At 39.9% G+C, this 21,010-nt stretch overlaps 1 protein-coding gene across 20 annotated transcripts in view; it reads left to right on the top strand.

Annotated features, from left to right (window-relative positions):
• Positions 1–270: 270 nt before the first annotated feature.
• The window catches only part of clasp1a (cytoplasmic linker associated protein 1a), a 117,096-nt gene continuing 96,356 nt past the window's right edge, over positions 271–21,010 (top strand). For 13 of the 20 annotated variants that reach the window (XM_088082879.1, XM_088082871.1, XM_088082882.1 and 10 more), the window contains exons 1-2: positions 272–444; positions 4,855–5,588. In XM_088082879.1, the coding sequence (XP_087939005.1) occupies positions 5,391–5,588 (198 nt within the window). In that variant the 5' untranslated portion in view covers positions 272–444; positions 4,855–5,390. Of the gene's footprint in view, positions 445–4,854; positions 5,589–21,010 lie in introns of all 20 variants that reach the window. The other 7 variants (XM_088082883.1, XM_088082885.1, XM_088082891.1 and 4 more) reach the window with 2 other exon arrangements.

Here is a 21,010-nt window from a genome sequence, read left to right as displayed (position 1 = left end):
TTCCCGAAATTCAGAAATGTATCCCCCAGCCCTCATTTTGTCTCGAGACGGACACCGAACCTTTAAATCCCCATTTTCTATCTTTGCGCGCGCAACAGTTTGAGTGATAATGTAAACACTGTCCTCTACGCTTATGTACACAAGTCACAGCCTCCATGTGTCCAGTAGAGGTCGCCAGACGTCGAGTTTTGCGGTCCATGCTGCACACAGACAGGTTTTTTTTTGCATTGCCATGCGACAGTTTTCCAAGTGCCAACATCATCCCTGGATCGACTGCGCATGCGCACGACGATCCCATTCTTGTCCTGCAGGCAGCATTCCGGGTGGAGAGTGTGAGTGAGAGAAAGAGAAAGACACAAGAGATTTGAGGCCGTACACTGTACATTTACAGAAAGGAGCACGAGCTGTATGTCCAGAGCAGCTGCGGAGGTTAAGCGGGATATGGTGAGTAGGAAAAATAATGCTGTAGGTACACCTCCTCGCCTCCTTGTCACATTTTCTCCTCTTTGTGCTGCCTGTCTGAACTGACGTTTCATTGAAAGGAAGGGCTTCGCTAGGGGCTAGCTTTAGCTTTTATTCCCCTGCACACCTTCTCTGTCTGGTTACAGTAGGGAGTTTGGCCTGCTGTTTTAGGGAGAAACAAAGAAAAGGAATGTTTTATGGCCGCGGGGGGACATTACAGGGGAAGCTTTTTGTTTCACGTTAGCAGTATGTGGTGGCTGTCAAGGCGCTCCTTGGTCTGGCATTGCTAGCAGTGATGGTCAGGAGCTAGCAGGAGCTCTGCTAACGATGTAAAAAAGCAGAGAGGGGTGTGTGTGTGTGTGTGTGCGTGTGTGTGTGTGTGTGTGTGTGTGTGTCTGTGTGTGTGTCTGTGTGTGTGTGTGTGTGTTTTCACACCAAGCAAATCTGTGTGACCAGGACGAGTTTATCAAAGGTGAGAGTAATAGTCTGGTGTAGGGCTTCAAATTGTGGGCACTTTCCTTAATTGATTAATCTGTTAACTAACGATCGATTAATCGATTATTCGTCATTTGAAACAAATATAAATAGAAACTGCTATTTCAAACTATCCAAACTGCGTTTTAACCTCAGTCAAGGCTCACAGTAACATATTGCATACATTTCAACAGCATTTCACAGCCTATCCATCAATCGGTTAAATTTCACATTTTTGATTCAACTTTTAATGACTGATTAATCAATCATCTATTAATTCTTATCACCTCTAGTGTGGTGTAAATTGAATAAAGAGGAATCACAAGCAATTTTAGGATAGTGTTAAAAAATCATTTCACAAATTAAAATGTTGATGACATATATTGTATTTCAAGTTTAACAGCTCAGCAGCTGCAAAATTAGAAACCAAATACATTATTAACAAAATGTAGTTTGCTCTGACCATTGTTGGGTTGCAATGTATGAGACTTTCATGGTATGAAAACCATCTCAGAAAATATCACGGCGTCATGGTATTGTGGTGTTACAGAACTATGATTAATAGCAATTACAATGATGCTTAACCGTTTTGAATCCTTGAAGAAATTGTTGTGATTTCTTTCAAAAACATGGGAAAATGCAAAAAACAACTTAGTAAGAAATGCACCTTGAATTACAAGAAACCAGTAGATTTATTTACTTATTTTTTATAGCCAGGGAAAAATATAAGAGAAAAAAAAAGAAAAAAGCTAGAAAAAACGAATTAGGCTATTTACTTTATTTTTCCTCTGTTTGTTTTGTTTGTTTGTTTTAACTAATTATCAGGTTATTTTGTCGTTCTTTTTAATAATATCTTGTACCATTAAGTGTTGTACCATAGTTTCTAAGTTTTGTACCATTTTGTCTTTCGTTGCTCATTGCTTTCTTCCTGCGTTTTTGAAAGAAATCAAGCCTATTTGCTCATGTTTGAGAGGACCAAAGAAGTGAAATCATAAATTTTTTACTTAAAAATTTTATTACTACAGTTCAAACCTGAAACCATTGTTTTTAAATGAAAGTATGCGTCTCCCTTTAGAAAATAAATAAAGGTAAGATTCTTCATACAATGACATTTTTCATTGCCGCAGATAAGCAAATGTACACGTATGATAACTGTCAATTTCTGTGGTACGCTACACCTTGAAACTGGTATACTGTTGCAACCCTCGACCATTGCAGCTTCTTCAACAAATACACACACCATGACACCTAAATATCAGTGCATACACAATACGAGAAGCAATCATCAGAGGCCCCACGATAGGATATCATGACGATACTTCAGACATCATGATACAGTATTAAACTTTATGCGATATACTAAGTGCTATATCATACGCAACTGAACTTGCTTGAGTTTCTTGAAGATGCAACAACGGTGTCAGTGTTTTGTGCTGAATCTCCACGTTCAATATCGCTTTCCAGCTCCTCCATATTTGTTTGTTTGGGTGTCGTGCATTGTGTAGACACCCCCTCAGCCACACGGACGGACGTGTGGCTGAGGGGGCGTCTGCACAATGCACACAAATAAAAATAAAACTTTTGGTAGCCTACTAGGATAATAAAATCAGTTGTTCTTTTTTTCTGTTCAGTGGATACATTTTGCTGCAGTAAAAATAACAACAGAGATGAAAGTATTCTCTTATTTGATGATGCAGATGTTGAGAAAGGTTTTCTGGGGAGATCATTTGCAGTTGAAAAAGGGCAATAAATCACAATATATTGTGATAAATTTTGTTGCAACACTTAAAATGACATTAATAGTGTATCATGACTTTTGTATCATGATAATTTCGTATCGTTGGGCCTCTGGGGATTCCCACCCGTACTTGATACATCGCCGCACAGAATATTGCGATGCTGTCCTGTATTGATTTTTTCCCCCTCACCCCGAATACACAGTCATGTACAGAGCACACAGACACATGGCTATACACATACACACAATCTGTTGTATCGGTTCTATTGTTTTTATTATGTATTTATTATATCTGCTGATTTAGTTAGTTGCAGTTTAAACCCATAAACATTGCATCATTCATTTCTACGTAACAATGTTTGTGTTTTCCTCACTAAATAAACTACCAAATAAATAGATTAAGCAACTGTTGCCACAGCAGACACGTAGAAAGGGAAAGTTCTTTCATTATTTGTGCTCACATAATGATTGCATCACAAAGGAGAAAGTAGTTCACACGTTATGGCACCAAACAGGTCATAGTCCAGTGAATCTGGCCCGTATCTGGCTGCTTCAGGACCTGCAGGTTTGAGTTTCACCCCCCAGAACAAATACCTCATGTTTGACAGAGGCTGTTTAAACAGTTCTTTCAAGTAGACAGTCTTGTCACACAAAACGCCCGGGGTTGTTTGAATGGAAGAAGCGCAGTCAGCATATGATCGAGCACTTTGGAGCAAATAAACACCGCAGCGTCCTCCTCGTGTCTTATTCACATTGAGTTCAAGCCGAAGCCCTCAGCCCCCTCTGGGTTTCCATGGCAGTAGTGGGCTGTCAAGCTGAGCATTTGAAGCTGTCAGAGATGGAGGATGTGTTTGGGTGACGGAATTATTTCAGAGCGTTAGTCTAACTGTCTTTTCATTTTGTTTTTAATTTTAATTTTAAGTTTTTTTTTAAGTTAAATTTGTTTTAATTTTGATTATATTTGTGAAAGTACATTTGTTGTGTGAGCAGCGTTGTATGTCATCTGTGGATACTCGTGTGTGGCTCTGCAACTGTAGCCTATTGATGCACTGGGGACCTACTTACATCACGGCCAAAAGTATATAGACACCCATATCTGTTAATAACACACCTTATTGCATAACAGCGTCAGCTCCTCTGGTAAGACTTTTTACAAGATTTAGGAACCTAACTGCAGAGATTAGTGAGGTCAGCCACTGATGTTGGGTGGGCTCAGACATTTTGTTAATAGATTGATTAGTTGATGAGAGAGAAATAATCTATTTTGATAACGGCTTTACATATGATTTCAGCTATTAAGCTAACAAAATCTGGTTTAGGCTTCCAAAATGTTAGGATTTTAAGGCTGTTTTTTAGGCTTTATGCGATAGTAAACAGAATCGCTTTGGGTTTTGAAATGTTGATTTGACAAAACAAGCAATTTGAAGATATCATTGTGACCACAGGGTAGAATTTGATGGGCATTTTTCTCTATTTTGTGACATTTTCAGACTAAATAATTAATAGCAAAAATGACACATTAATTGGTGATGAAAATACAGTCAGGGTTGCCAAGGTCATGGAAAACCTGGAAAAGTTGTGGAATTTTACAATCATGTTTTCTAGGCATGGAAAAGTCATGGAATCAGTAAAAATCATTGAACGTTTTTGAAAAGTCATGGAAATTGTATTGTGTGTGTAGCAATTGTTACAGACATCGTTTGTTGATAACCTTCCATGTAATGTCACATAACAGCAAATTTGTTTTCTGTAGCTGTCGACGTATCGTAGCTCTACTATGTCAGTTTGGACGTATCTTCATTTTTCAGCTACAAAGAGAGTTTGATTCTGATATGTTTGAAAAACGGTGGGAGAGTCTGACAAAAAAAAAATTGAAGAAAGTTTTGAAATTTTGTTCATTAAAATTGTGTGCGAACCTTATATAATAGTAGATGCAGCCTGACTGTTAAATTGTCTAAAATATCATTGTATGCTGTACAGTAGGACTCTCAGTAAGGACAGAAGGTGATACTTTTGGCCAAATAATTTATATTAACTAAACCATTCTACTTTACTGTAAGATAAAAAAACCCTGTAAATGAATTAAGTGTGAGGAATGCTAATGTATCTTAAGGGATCAAAAATAAAAGATTTTATAATGAATGAACCTCTACCGTCTGCTGTCCTCTCTGCTCCTCCAGGGCTCTCCAGGGCAGATCCCGGGACAAGTCATGGAGCTCTAAGCTAGTCCCTCTCCATCCATCTGCATTTGCTGTCTTGCTCGCTGCTTGCCAAAACCACCTCCTCTACCCCTGCTGTAGCGGTTTGGCTCAGACTCCTTGAAGAGAAGAAGAGGGGAAAAAAAACCCAAGTGGGAGGGAGTAGTAAACTTTCCCCAGCTGCTGTCCAGACACACACATGCTGCATTGCTGCCATTCCCCAAGCCCTGCTCCATCCATCCCTAGGGCACGGCCACTAGCCTGCTAGCAGCTAGCACCTGGCACGAAGACAAGGCCTGTCCTCGGGGATAAAAATACAAGCAGACTGTGTACACTTGCTGCTTTCTTTTTTCTCCCTTTTCCGGGTCACCCAGCCCAAACACTCATTAACTGGGGCTCCTTTTGTTTAGCTGTCATTCCCGCTGCTTTGAGCAGTGGAGGATCACTAGCAGCCAGTCGGTCAGTCATTCAGCGAGGAAGACTGAGGAAGCCAGAGGGGAGGGTTATCAGAGGCCAGGATGACAGAACCCAGCATGGAGAACTGCCTGGCCCAGGTCCTGCAGAAGGACATGGGTCGCCGGCTGCAGGTGGGGCAGGAGATCATTGATTACATTTTGGACAAGGAGAAGTCCCACGACCTGGAGCAGGATCAGACTGCACTGGACAAGATGGTGGACGGCATCGCCAGCTCCTGGGTCAACTCCAGCAACTTCAAGGTAAGCTCCACTGATGGCCAGTGAACAAAAAAAGTTTTTGGGGACAGCAGGTTGTGGGAAGAATGCACTCATTCTGGGATTGTTTGCATCTTTTGAAATGAGGGGAACTTATCCATAGGTAGCCTGTTACATACAGTAAAAACCAGTCTGCAACCAGTTTGGAGCAGTGTTTCTGCGGATCCTTAAAAAGTCTTAAAAGCTTTGAATCCATTTATCTCAAAATAAGGCCTTAATTGGCAATAAAATGTCTCAAATCAAGCTTTCAAAGGTCTTTTAAATACTTAGACATTTGAGGAGGGATTTTTATGTATGCATTATATTATGACATTGTATTGCAAAAGTTAAAAATAATGGGTAACTTTAAAAAAAAAAAGAATTTCACCAAATGCCTCCTGATTAACATTTTTTTTAGGTGGCACTGTTTTAGGTGGCAAAGTTGGTTTTGTGGCTGACCCCTGGACAACAGACTATACTATGACTTAAATGTCATATTTTGGACAACACACTGTATTATGACTTTCTTTTAATCTTGTACTGGACAATATATTCTGACTATTATGACTATGACTATATTATACTATGCCTTTTTTAAACATATCTTTGACAACATACGATACTGTGACTTTTTTGGCATATTTTGGTAGACATGCTATAGTATGACTTTTTTTGTCATAATTTGGACGGTATTCTATTTTTTCCCCCCACAGCAGTACATCGCTGAGCTTGCATATCGGTACTCCTGCTGCTTCTCCAAACTGGGAGTGTGCTGACTGACATATACAAAACACTGACTATGGATAAATAACCCATACAACCCAACTTAAAAAAATCTTTACCATCTCTTTAAGCCTTTACTATAACCAAATAGCTTTGTGACTGCCCATTTGCATTCTTTTAAAAACAGTACATTACTGCACTCAGGAACATTTGTGCACACCTTTTATCTTCAGTCAACAGCTCATTTTCTGCCCACTGAAATTTTCTCTCAGTTGTGGACTGAAAGCATGTAAAATGCGTAAGGTGTTTGGTTTAACGGGATGTTAGAAGCATTTTGCCTTCAGTGTATTAGGACATGTCTGTTATGGCTCATTCCACTGTGACATGCATATGTTTGGGATAAAAGTTTGAGATGGAACTTTATGGTTTAAATCTCCGATTCAAAAGTTGATCAGCCGTTTTCAAATGTCCAAATAGGCCTGTACATTGACAGCTTTTCTTATACATGTATGATCCACTGAACTTTAAATCAAATAGAGCAACTCATAACCATCTAAGCCACAGTGTGAGGCTGTTGCAATTTTTTTCTGTATTTAGACTGCACTTCCACATCATTGTACAGCGGTATAATGGCCTTTTTCTAGTTTGTGTAAGGAGGAATTTCCAGTTTTTATGACTGTTTGCTGTGCAGTAAAAGCAAAAATGTTCTCATGCAGGCACAGACACATAACATTATTGTTTCCCTTTACTATAGAGCTGGCTCACATTCTTCTTTTTTGATTGATTGTGCTTTATTTTGGAGTTTAATCTAGGGCAAAATTTTGTCTGACCCTGAATAGTGATTCCATCAGCAGTTCTTTCAGTGCGCAACCACAGGTTGCTTTACTCTGCCATAACTGTTGGAACACATTGTTTACCAAAGCTCTGATTTCATGTCGGGATATGCTGCTGCTTTTGCTCCATGAGGGCCTAAAAATGTCAGAGATATCTGCCTGAACAAAGCCAAGCCTGCCCCCAGTGCCCTACATACTGAAGCTGAGTGAGGACGGGAGAGGCTTTTCTCTCTGTCTCTGCAGTCTTAATGCTGTGATGCCATGTTTTGCATGAGGGTTTTTGTGTGCTTCAGATTACTGTGCGTGTGTGTGCTGTGTTTTAGCACCCAGAGGTCTGACACATACCTGAGAAATATGGTAATGAGAGGCAAGGGAGAGTTTGAAATGAGAGTTGCGGACAAATGGATTAATTGGATGTGGCCTGGTTACAGCTAAAAGTTGTGGAAGGCCCCAGCTGGCAGATATGGGGCACCACAAGGAGGAGTCATTAGCCCCTTTTACACTGCATGCTCAAGGAGGGAATCTCGTGTGGTTATGCTGAGACACTAACAATGCTGAAATATGCTCTTTATAAACAGGACAGATGGCAGGATGGGACAGTGGGCAGAAGTGGTGTGACATTCTGACGTTGCGTTATATGTGCAACCTGCGTGCGCGGGTGATATATAAAACCAACTACTATCAGTTAGCAGCTAACTCAAAGAAGATGAGCAGTGGCAGTAAATGTCTGCAAATTCCTCGCAAATGTCCCTCCGAGCAGAGGATGAGATCACCCTTCATGTAACAGTGACGGTAAATGATTGTTATTGCTGTGTTATACTGTTGATATTGTTAATAAAGCACTGTTGACTCTAGGGCTGGGCAATATGGCTTTAAAATAACATTAATATTTTTAGGCCATATCGCCATGTACGATATAGATATCAATATTTTGAAATCTACTCTTAAGAACTGTAAACTACTAAATGACTAAATAATTGAAAGAACTACAGATACAAATAAAGTAGCTATCAGACAAAGCTCCCCACATTGTGCCAAATTAAAATTTGGACTTGGTTTGATTTGAAATTTTCTTTAAAAAAATGCATCAAATCATATTCCATATTGTAAGCCCTACTTAAAAACCTCTTCCCCTAAACAGGGATGCTTGCGTCTTCAGCTGACATTACAGTCTTTCATAGGCTGTAGCAGGCTGTGTTTTAAAGCTAGAGGGAAGATATTGGTGTCATATAAAAGTAGGAAACCTCAGTAATAATGCCCCAAAGTTAGGTTAAATTTTGGAAGGAGAAAAACTAGCATGACCATTTTCATAGAGGTCCTCTGACCTCTCACTTCAAAATATCTGAATTCTCGAGCAGTACAAATGTGTTATTTTGCCTTTTATTTGAATAATTCTGCATTCATAAACAGTATTGTAATTGCATAAATTGGTTATGACCTGAAAGCTGAAACACTTGTGGATTCATTGCACCCAATTTTTATTATGTATATTATATTAATATTTGTTATGTCATAATAAAAATGTTAATATTTTATTATGATGATGTAGCCCCATAGTAGTCATTTATTGACAATAAATACAGTTTCTAGATCAGAAGTGCTTGCCATCCAGTCACTGAAAAATGCCCCAAAATAAAGGTAAAGGTAGATTTATTTAGTTATTCATAAATGCAGCCCAAATTTGTGTAACAAATAGTATTAACCAAAAACTGCTGCAACAACTTATGAGACATAATTGAGCATGGGAATGGCCATAATACACTTCCATCATAATTTTCTAAGACCTTATACACTATAGGCTTTAAAAGTTTGAATAGGCACCTAACCAAAGCACAATGTTCATTACAGATTTATGACTAGAAGAACCTGACACACAGTGCTGAGCTGAACTCGTAAGTGCCATATACTGTTGATCAGCTACACGCCCCTAAGACCTCCTTACCTCCCTGAAAAAAGATAAAAATGAGTCTATAGTAGTGAAAAGAGGAGTTGAGGAGGTTAAAAGTTGTAAGGTTAGAAAACATAACGGTATTCTTTTTGTGTTTTGTTATGTGTTTCCTGTTTGCTATAAAGCCTGTGTGAGTCAGTCTTTAAACCTGTTAAAAGCAGGTGATGGTGTTATCTCTGTTTAAGGTGTGATAGGTCTGTTAGACAAACCCATTTCCACTTTTTCAGCAGCACTACTTGTGTTGTTAGTTAGCCCGACAGAGACTGTATCCTCAGCACAGGCCCAACTGATCACTTGGCAACTAATGTGGAAACTATTTAGTTTGAGAGGAAGAGAGAGAGGGTGATGGATTCATTCACCATAAATGGTGCTTTGGGCGGATGCCTCTAATACCAAGCAACTGTTTAAAGAAGGAGCTTTACACTCTCCTAACCTAAACTTCAGTGTACCATTCAACGTGTTTTCTCTGCTGCACATAGCTTTTGTGTTTCGATAACACACATTATTTTCTTGTATGGTCATACTGGTGTCCTGACAAGGCAAGTGTGGTTAAATCTCTCTGCACAGGAGCAGAATCACTTAGTGCACTCTGCCTTGTGACTAGAAGGGGTTTACCAACATGTGAAGCTAACAGTACAATTTGGTTTGGGTCCAAAACAAGATAGATCAAAAAGTATTTTAATTTTCCTTGGACAAAATGAAATAGTTTCTACAGCAACACTGGCACTGTGCCTCAGCTGTTATTGAAACATAATGAAAGGCTCCACCAAGGTTACACAGAGAGAAAAATACTACGTTTGCCTCCTTTTTTACAGTCTCAGGTTTGAGTAAACAGGTTGGACATTTTGTATTTTTAGTTTGTTATGTTTTGTTTTAGGCAGTGGTTACATAAGCATTGCAGTGTGTTTGCATATGTTAACTTACTGTTAACTTTGGTTTGGGGTGTCTCGGGTGTGCTCACTTACACAGTACCTACCTACCTACCTGCTCCAGCTAAGCAGTTTATGATGTAATCTAATATACAGGATAATGAAAACAGAGGATTTCATTCTTTTTGTGGCATATTTCAATATTCTATAGGCGGGTTTATTTCTATGAAAGCAACCACACTAGCCATCATTATTTCAAATTGAAGGTGACATAGGCGTGTTATGCGAGCGATAATTGAAAGGCAAGCCCCTTATACGTGGGAGCAACCACTTATGAATTTCTGTGATAGTGAAGGATTTCACAAAGGAATTGTAGATTCAAAACTTTCGGATGATCCGCTCAAATTTTGAAGAGTTATGATATACAGTAATACTTCCTGTAGCACCTGCTGCATCATGAGGGAGCCAGTTCCTACTGACAAGCATATAGCCATAGCATCATGTCACCTGCAAAAGTGAAAAGAGTGTTTCCATTGAAGTTTTGCAAAATATGGCTTTTCGAATCTCCTGAAATACCGCCTGATAGAAACGTAAAATTAAAATTTGCGAATAGGGGAGTTTCATATTAGGTGCATTTCATATTCACAATTTTGATGTGCGCAGTTTGAAGGTTAATGGAAACACCCCCCTTATAACAAAAACAAAACCTGTTTGTGTATCCCTTTTTAATCATTCTATGCCCACTCTCTAAATGTAGACGTTCTTGCGGGTCCCTGAATGCAGCACAGATGGAACTCTTTTTTTTATCGGCAGTTTGAGGAGTTTGCCTCAGGGGTGATCAGAGCTGACCAGATCAATGTATTAGAGGAGCAGCTGCTGCAGAGGCGAGAGAATCTAAACTTTAAGACCCAGCACAATCGATGGTTAAGTTTCACTTTAACTGGGGTAGAAATTCTACTGCTCCACCTGTGCCCAGAGTATGCTCTGCACTACAAGAAAGTGGTGCAAAGGCCTTATATATTCCAAAGGCGCTCCGAGTGACCGATAATGGTCATTCCATTTTTTATTGTGGTGGGCTGCCACAAATAAGTTTATGTGTAAGATAGCCTGGACATGGTAACCCATAGTATTCCTGCTGCAAGCAAATTCTTCATTAAATTTGTTGAATATCCAGATTCATGTCTCACAAAAATAACAGTATGGACGTCTAGTTTAACTCCTCTAAAGGGCCTCTTTCAAGCATCATATAGCCTTAATATATAATGTGCTACCACTTCATCATCTCCTCTTTAGAGATCCCCTTAAATGACTGTGGGGAGACGCTTAAATTGAGCACACTGTTATGTGTGTGTGTGATGTGATCAGCAGTGTCTCTGAAATGCCCCCATTAAAGCAGCAGAAAGCATGAACATCACTGCTGCCAGGCTATTCTGACTCTTTCTAAATAGAGCAATTCAATGATTCATGCACATGCAATTTCAAATGAAAAGAGTCATGTGTGCAGTAGATGGACACCTCTTGGTGCAGTTGTCATTTTCCACAGTTATCTCTATCTGAGTGTCTCATCCATCTCAGGGTGTGTCCAGTTAGCAGCCACCTCCCAGCTGTGGTTTCAGCTGCCAGATCAACTTGAAACATGCCCGCGTACACCTAATGATCGGCTAAATGCAGAGGTGTGGTGCTAATAAAGAAACAAGAGTGAATGATGGGTGGGAATGTCAAAAGCACACTGAATTCAATATAATGATTTTGTAGATAATCTTTTGATGAGGTTAAATTAAGTGCAGTAGTCGTGTGAGTGTGTTTCTGGGCGTTTCTCTGCATGTTTTATGCACAACTCTGTTTGACATTTCAAGTGCTCGGTGCGTGCTCTATAAGTGGTGGGTTGTCCTGTAATGTGCCATTCAGGGCATTCTTCTGCAGTGTTATAAAGACTGGAGAATTAGCGTCACTCGACAAACCAACTTCCAATACTTGCTTAACAGAAGTGGATGGAAAAGCACATAAATTCCAATTTTCTTTTGCTTATTGTCTGAGACCTCTGTTAAAATTTGCACTACATTTCGATGGAAACCCAACTTACATTTCGCATCACATTTTATGCTATTGTCATTTAACAAAATAATTCTATGACTCTGGAATGGTAGTCATTAAACTAATTCCAAAGAAAGGAGCATTTGAAAGAGGGAATGCTGCCTAACAAAAACAATAGCACTTGTACTTGAATTAAGGCCTCCTCAAAATCAAGTTTATACTTTATTTTAAACGGAACATGACTGTGGCATTCAGAGAATTTAGATTAAAAAAGGCTCACAGCAAGAAAAGACTAAAAACATTTGCTGGATACTTGTATTCAAAGCATCCTCTTGTGTTACCGTTGCATATATTTTTTCGACAGATGTAGCACCACGTTCAGTTCACAGTGCTGCAGGACCACGTAACCACAGTAAACAAGGTGGGATTTGTACTTCACTCCCCCTCTCAATCCTCTTTTTTTTCACACCTCTCTCGCCTCCAGGAGACCAGTTAGGCTCCTGTCAGTAACTATCCATCATGTCACTTCTCTCCTCCATCATTTTTATCCCTTCTCCTCCCAGAGCTGAGCCTGGGAGCTGAACTGGTTTACAAAATAAATCAATGGAAGGCTGGCGGGACTGGTTTCCGGGTTGACGAGCCTTGAAGTGATGGCTCAGACAACTGGGTGCCACCTGACCGTAATGGTGTTCAGCCATGTCTGGGTGGAGTGGCGCACAGACCACAACGTGATACTGACAGGAACTCCGGCACATACTGTAGTTATAGTAGAATCAAATCATTAAAGTGCTGAAAAACGAGCTGAAATTTTAGCTCTGGAGTTGTATTTGATCCACATTGATACTTGATGCTGTAGGGACCTAACATGAGCACCCCTGCGTCTCCTACACCATGCCGAGTGTCTCCCGGGGTTCAGTCAGCTCAGCTTGAAGTGTTTGTGAAATGTTTTCCAGTGTATGTTTCCCAGATACAGGGCAGGGGCCCGAAGCCGTCTTTGGGGAGCTATTTAGTTTTTGGTCTCTCAGTTTATTTGCTTCTATGGGACGGCTTTTTCTCTGCTTCTCATTGCTGTTTACTGTTTGTTTTTATATAGGATTCTATTTCTTCTCACTTCCTTCAACACAAATAGCTGCTCTGCATTCTGTGAGACCAAAAGGTTGGATACTCACTTTGTTTCTGTGTGTATCATAACAGTGACTTCATCCATTATGTATTATATAAGAAGTGTTTTTCTGCAGATTGAGTAGACCTAGCACAGGTTCAAAACTAACTGTCTTTCTTCAATATGAGAAAATCTCAGCTGTCAACTTGTAGGGATGAGTTTTATGTGATGTACTTACTTCAGGCGTTTGTAACTGAATCATTGTGTGTTACAAGTTGTTTTTGGGAAAAACAGTGGCATAAAAATTAGGGTGGACAGCAAAGTCATAGCCTTTTGTTTGTGTCAGGCTGTAGTCTGTGACTGTAGGGAGGACTGACCAGCTGGCACCACCAAACACTGGACAGATGATTACTTTTATGGTACTCAAACAGTCAGCCCGAGGGTGCAGCTGAATTACATCACTTTGAAGTTCAACTCATAAAATGCTGTTTCGGTTTTCCTGCAGGGGAATATAATGTTTCAACAGGATATTGTGCAGCAAATAATGTGGCCATTTAAGGCAAGAGACCCATTTCCCTTTAGCCACGTTATAAGTGCTTACCATAGTTGGCTTTAGTCTCAGTATACCAGCATGGCATCGCCAGACCAAACCATGAATGTGTGTTCAACCAATCAATCAATAATCAGACTTTATTTATATAGCACTTTTCATACAAGCCAAAAAAGCAGGCACATGGGTAAAAAAAAGCAGAACTCATTACTTAAGGAACTAAATAAGAGTACTCATGAAGTTGGGCACTGAGGAAACACTACCATAAGTGAGGAAACACCAGGCAGTATAAAACCTATAGATAAAAAAATAAAAATGAATAAATATATCTAATATAATAATAATAAGTTGGTAAGTAAATAAATAAAATAATAGAATCTAAGTCGATAGAACATAAATGAAAGAATAATAACGCAAATATTAATAATCGATTAAAAAAAAAAAAGAATTAATAAACCATCTAGGGAAAACAGTAAAATAGATTAAAATGTATAAATAAATAGTCAATAAAAAAATAAGTAAATTGGTAAAGTTCAATTAAAAGCCCAATTAAGTCTTTAGTTTGCTTTTAAAATATCGCAGAGGAGGTTGTGCAGCAGCGTTAGTCTGAACTTATCAGTTCATTTTTGATTTCCAAGGGGCGTTATTAATTGTCATCAGCCCAGGGCTGCACGATTATGGCCAAAATGGTAGTCACAATTATTTTAATCAATACTGAGATCACAATTATTTATCACAATTATTCATTGAATTTTAGGACAAAATATTTTTACTGCACTTTTATGTTGAAATGAACAGTAGATGGCTTTCACTTCCATGTTGTGTGACATTCCTGCTAATGAACAAATGTTTATCTCAGTATAAGTTTCTCCATCACCCGGAGTCAGTGCATCTCCTACAACCAAAATAGATATAAAAAAATTACACATAATTAGCCCCCCACGATTGGCTGAATTGGACATTTCCCAATTAAATCATAAATACAAGTTAGTCCTGAATCGCTCAGTTCATTTTTGATTTCCAGATCAGTCCAAATAGACCCAACAATATGCAGATAAATCCAAAATGAGGTTGACGTGAGCAAACTTAAAATAGAGGGAGAATATTGGCAGCAGCATGATGCACCACCAATTCATGAGCAGCCAGCAACAGATGCAAGTTTTCCTTCACACTAAACACACTGTCTGGTAATTATAACACACCAGTGGACAGTGAGACTTCTCAGATCCTAACAAGTGTTAGACATGTTGGCACACAGACTCAAGACCTGTGGCAATGGAACGGAGCCGCACTCAGACTTGATTCGACAAAAAATAAAGTTTGACCCAACTCAGGTACCCGGCTGGGTTTCTGGTACAACACAGAGAGTGATCTCCAAAAGACCTCTGGTCCATTTTCCAGATAAATGATCCAGTTCAGTTAGTTAACCTGTAGAGACAATTTAGGCACTGTAGTTTGGCTCTTTTAGGTAAAAGGCAGATGGATTTATTAGTCAAAACTACATTTAAAAAAAGGAGCACCAGAGTAAGAGGTTGTCTGTTTCTGTCTGTGTTTATCTGTCTCTCCCTCATGGACTTACTTGATCAGTAGTATTTCTCTTTCATTTGCTGCTTGAGGGAGTTGTAGAGGGGGAAATAGAGTGTGTGTGCATCTGACGTCTGTTTGAATGACAGCGGCAAACCCACAGAGAAGCCTCTGTAACCTTTGTCCGAAGCTTGTGCTAATACTTTGGATCAATCAACCTTGGACAGCCCAGTGTACGCACACACCAACAAACACACTCTTAACTCTTCATAGAAAACTCAGTCTGACAGAGTTCATGGAAAGGTGTGACTTGGATGTGACTTGTTTCACACTGTCTGCACGTGTTATTAGCCCATGTGTGTTAGGTATTCCTGTGCACCAGGTAAACATCAAGGTCCATTTCCCCCAGAGAGGCAGTCATTTCAGCTTGAAGGGGGACTTTGGAGCCTTGGCACAGCCCCACGTTAAATGTTAATCCTGAACCATGTTAACTTTGTGAACCCTTGGAGAGCACAGATTTGTGTCGCGCTCAGATGAGAAGCGGCAGCACGCAGCGCTCTGTTGTGCTGATGATGGAAAGCCTCAAGATGATGCAGAGCTGTGTGTTCTGTCTCTGCTATGACATTTGGCTGATTTACAAAATGTGTGTGTGTGACAAGTATGGTTTGTGCGGTTGGCTGTGAGGCTTTATGGGTAAGGGTTAAAGTCAGGAAGTTCCCATGCGTGTAATGGAGTGTTATGAATGAAGCAGGCATTGTCACGTGTTGTGTGAGTCGTGGGGGATTTGCTTTTGTGCGATTGTGGATGTGGCGAGCTGTATGATATACTGATATAATATTAATATTGTTTGTAAAATTAAACTGGATCATCAAGTAAAAGTTAAAAATACATTTGTTTTGGTTTACAAGACTATTCTCATGACCCAAATGAATAATTCTGTTTGGACATTAATCCAGTACTTACTATGATTATTCCTATTGGTGTGAATATGTGGTGGAAGCACTGTAAATCATGTGTCACAATATTATGGTATTTGGTTCAAAACACTGCGGTGTAATTCTGATAATATCTGAGCTGTGTGTGATTAGTGTGTTGGGAGCACATGGTTTAAGTCTGGGATTAATGGCATTAGTCCTTTCTGTTGTAGTACTGCAGTTATTAGGGAAATGGGGTGCACAGCATTGTATGCAGCCCATTTTAGTGTTGGTCAATGCAGTTAACTTCAGAGAAAGACCTCTGACTTAGTATAATTTTCAAGTAAATCTATGGAGAAGGGCGTGTTCCCGACTTCCCGAGTAGCTTGAATGGCAGCGTAAAAACTTTAATCTTTAAGACTTTCCAAATGTTGTGGAACTGGATGGCTTGAATCCAGATAGGGAAATAAGGGTTTTGCACTCACAAAAAATTATTTACTGATTTACAGACACCTTTCTCCTGACGTAAGTCAGTGGGAAAAAGTCTTTCTGGGCCAGTGGGCATCATGTGACTGACCCGTACGGTGTAATTCCACATTTGGTCACTATGTAAAATTTGCATCAGAGCCTGACGCTCCTCCTGGGGGCTTGGTTTCGGGGCTGTTACTGCCCCTGTTCCAGGTGAGACCGCTCTGTTCTCCCTTTCCGTGCTCAGATATTATATACAGAGTGCCGAGGCGGCATGATGGCATGATATTCCCGCCTTGAACAGGTAGTGTAGATTTAGAACAACTTTAGTGCAAGGCCAACTTGATAAACTCATACAATCTCAGGGATAAAACACAAACTGTAGTTGACTCAAACTTCATAATAAGAATGAAAATGTTGTAAAGCTCTACATGGTCTCATCTTGCATGGTTGTAATCCACTTTTAAACAAATGATGTGATAGCTTGTTAGCTGTGTGGTGAATCTCCCTGCCTGTGGTGTGTGTGTGTGTGTGTGTGTGTGTGTGTGTGTGTGTGTGTGTGTGTGTGTGTGTGTGTGTGTGTGTGTGTGTGTGTGTGTGTGTGTGTGTGTGTGTGTGTGTGTGTGTGTTGTGCAGGGCTGCAGAAGCAGGAGTTGTAGAGTATTAGCTGTACATGTTTGTGTGTGTGTGTGTGTGTCCAACAACAGCGGAGCCAGCTTGGCAACAGAGCTCCGCCATGATGGAAATGACGCAGCAATGGATAGAGAGTGAGGAGGAGGAGGAGAGAGTGCAGGGAGAGGAGTGATGGACCTCCTGCTGAGGCTTGTGCAGTCGGTGTTAAAGCACCCAGCACCTGGATGCATACCAAGTGGCTCTTCTGTTTTCTCTTCTGTTGTGTCTTCTGCCTTTTTGTTTACGCTCCTTTTTTTCTTTTATCATCTGCCTCAGCCCCTTCCCTCTACTCACTCTCTATACTTCTCCTCAACATCCTGCCCTATTTTTAACCCTGCAAAACCTCCCACCTCCTTTGTTATCTCTCTCAGTGAATACAATCTCTGCTGCCCTGGCATATTTAGAGACTGCACTGTCTAAAAGATGATTCCTTTGTGTGTCACCGCCACCATCATTGTCACCAGCAGCAGCAGCATCAGCAGCTGTAAATCCAACCCCCCTCACTGCCAGCACAAATCTGTCCAGCGGTAGCACCCTTGGCGGTGCCGAACCCATACTCATAATCTGCTCTCTTATTTAATCTGATCAACTCAAGGATTTTTTTCCTTTTTTTTGCCCGAGTTAAGCTTGCAGTTCCGTCTGTATTACAATCCTCCATTAGGTCAGATCCCTGCTGCCTTTTGATGCATGTGAGATGTAGTCTGATTTTTATTTTCTAGCATCTGATAAAGAAAAATTGTAAACAAATCAGCATTCATTTTAAAGTAATGCACGCATGCTTTATTTGTCTCACGAAACGCTGTGAATGTAAATTGAATTTGAAATTCCATTCGGCCCCAATCGGTTGGCAATTATTAAGCACAAGTGTCTGACAGATGAAGAAAGGAGATAGACCACTGAGTCTGTTAAGTCTGGGTTTGTCTGCCTTGTCTCTCATTACAACATGCTGAGAGATGAATGAAGGGCCAATAAATCTTATCAGCACCACACAGGGGCCCAGAACAGGCAAGGCGGTATCATACCCTGAGTGTGTTTATGGACTGATAAGTGCCTAGAGCCTCTGATGCAGTTGTTGTGGTGGATGTATGGCTGACTGTCTGTGTGGTTGTGCCGCACTGAACTTTATTAAAAATTTGCAGGGAACCTGCTGTATATGATGATGAAAGTTTAAATTTTGATTAAACATTTTCTGAAGGCATTTTAGCAGTGTTTTGTGTTGGAGTTTGTTATATTCCAAATTCTAAATTTCGACAGAAATATTTTAATTTTTATTGTAAATGCATGTCGGTTCCAAGTATCGGTTATCGGTCTCATTAAGTACAAATAATCAGCATTGATATCGGCCCAGAAAAACAAATACCCCAAATCTACAGTTTTACAGTTTAGACTAGTTTGACTTTGGATGAGCAGCTCATACAACCCAACTTCAAAAGATTAGCACTTTAAGTCACTATCTATCGTCAATAGAGATAACATAAAAGTGATTGAAATAAAAGAGTGATTACAAACTGAACCAAACACCTTATCAGGCTTTGGATTTGTGGTTACATCTCTGGGAATTAAAGCAATAACTTCTCTTTGAAGGGAAGGGAAGTGCGACAGAAAAGAAATTGATGCACAAAGAAAATGTGAGAAAGGTTAATTTGCTCGTGCATGCCTGTTTAAGCCAAAAAAAGCAAGGCATTGTGGGTATAAGAAGATGGATGTGGACATCTGATAGCCTGGAGTTACTATATTTCCAGCCTAGAAAAAATATAATAACCTGAGGGAAAACCGCAGTCTAGACTGATGCTCATATTCATGTGTAATGGTACTTATGGCAAAGATGGGAGAGGCTGCCTCTCCAGCTGATGAAAAATCTAATAAGATATGCTACAACAACCAGCCAAGCCAAGCGTTAATTGTGTGTGAATGCTATTTTTACATAAGCCAACTTTTGCTTTGTGCTGATATCACATAAAACAAGGGATGAAATGCAATAGAGGCACCTTTCTCACTGTGGTTTATATGAAAAACATCAAGTGAGGTCACACAGAGGGCATGATCACACCTGAAGCCATGCATACTCATGTAATCCACTTACTTAAGACATATTATCCAAGTCGTTCAGCTGGAGTTGGACCAACTGCCTCTCCCTGCAGGAGGAAGTCACAGCACATTACAGCTGTGAGAATAGAGACCTTTTTTTCACACACGTCACAGGGATGTCTTATTTTGTGTATGTGCCTGAGAAGAGAACCTGCATGCACTGATCAGCTGAGCATCAGTGTGAGTTTGCATCAGAACTTAATTGTTTATGACCCAGTTTGATGTGATGTGATGCACCATCTTCTGTGTGAAGGTATAGTATCCCAAAGTTACAATAAACATTGCACACTGTATGTTCCTCAGTGGTCACACAGACATCCAGACAGACCCAGTAGGAAACTCTGTTCCTCTGAACCACATAAACACACATGCCCGCTCTCTCCATCTCCTGCTTTCTGTCTTTGTGTTGAACTCTATGACCCGTCAGCTCTTTCGCTGCCTGAGCAGTGCTGCGTTATTGTGTCTAGATTGTAAATCCCTCTCATGAGATATCAGACAACACACAGCTCATATTTTGGCCAATTATTCAAAATTTCATTGGCTTGGAAAACCATCATAAAAGAGAGTACTTGGTTAGCTGCATGATAGTGCTTTTAAGGGTGCTACTGCACTGGCTACTTTTACTGCATGGAATACGCCTACAACCCACCCCAGCCTCCCCTTTGAAACCTGAGCAAACTGGCTTGATTTCTTTCAAAAACACTGGATGAAGGCAGTTAGCAACAAAAGAAGAAACAACCCCAAAATTTGTAAGAAATAAATAAAAAGTACAAGAAAATTACCTGAAAATTAGTTACAAAAGAAAGAAGAGAACACACACATGCACACACACAAACACAGAGAAAAAGAAAGTGCTTAAAAAATAAAAATAATTCTGTAACATATATTTTTTAAAATGTTTTTTTCTTGGCTCTTTGCCGTTATTGTGATTGGACAGCTCAAAGTGTGGGAGTGGAAAAAAGAGGGGATGACATGCAGCAAAGGGCCGCAGGCCAGAACCAAATAAATTTCTTACTTGCCAAGATGCTCGTTCACTGTAAGAAAGTTAAGAAAAAAAAGAAAGAAGAGACTGGGGAAAATGCTTAAAAATGATAATAATTTTGTAACATAATTTTAAATATGTAATTATGATCATTATAAATATGTTTTTTCCCTAGACATCTTTCCCCACCTTTTTTCTTTTTTTCTACCTTGGACATTTATACCTTACTTTTAGAAAAATAATCATTTTCTAATTTTACAAATTTCATCTTATTTCTGGGACATTTCTTGCCAAGTTACTCACTGCCTTTTAAAAGAAATCACACAAATTTGCTCTGAGTTTAGAGGTTTAAATACTTGTGAAAGGCATCTGAAAACAGCACAAGAAAAGTGATGTTGCTCCAGGTTTCAAAGGGTTAAAATCTAAACTGTAGTCTAACATGGATTTACACCCACCATCCACTCTCATGCCATGCTTGACGTGTTATTTCAGTAACCTGTCTGTCTGCCTATGTCAGCCTGATGTTGTCATAGCAGTTTCCTCTCCTCTGATGTTACACAGCGTAACACAGTAACTCCCTTGTGTTGCAACAAGTCAGGTAGCATTGTCCTCTAAGGCAGAAAACACCGCAGCCTCTCCTTAAGCCGCTGCATTACATCATAGTTAGTGCAGCACGCGGCCTGTCCCTGCCTGAGGGGACACTGTCTCATCTGCTAGCCTG

This window comes from Plectropomus leopardus, chromosome 10, assembly GCF_026936395.1.
Source record: "Plectropomus leopardus strain MGB_pleo_1.0 chromosome 10, ASM2693639v1, whole genome shotgun sequence".
NCBI lineage: Eukaryota > Metazoa > Chordata > Actinopteri > Perciformes > Serranidae > Plectropomus > Plectropomus leopardus.
Note: the sequence above shows the minus strand (reverse complement) of the source record. Positions and strands in the feature narration are given on the sequence as shown.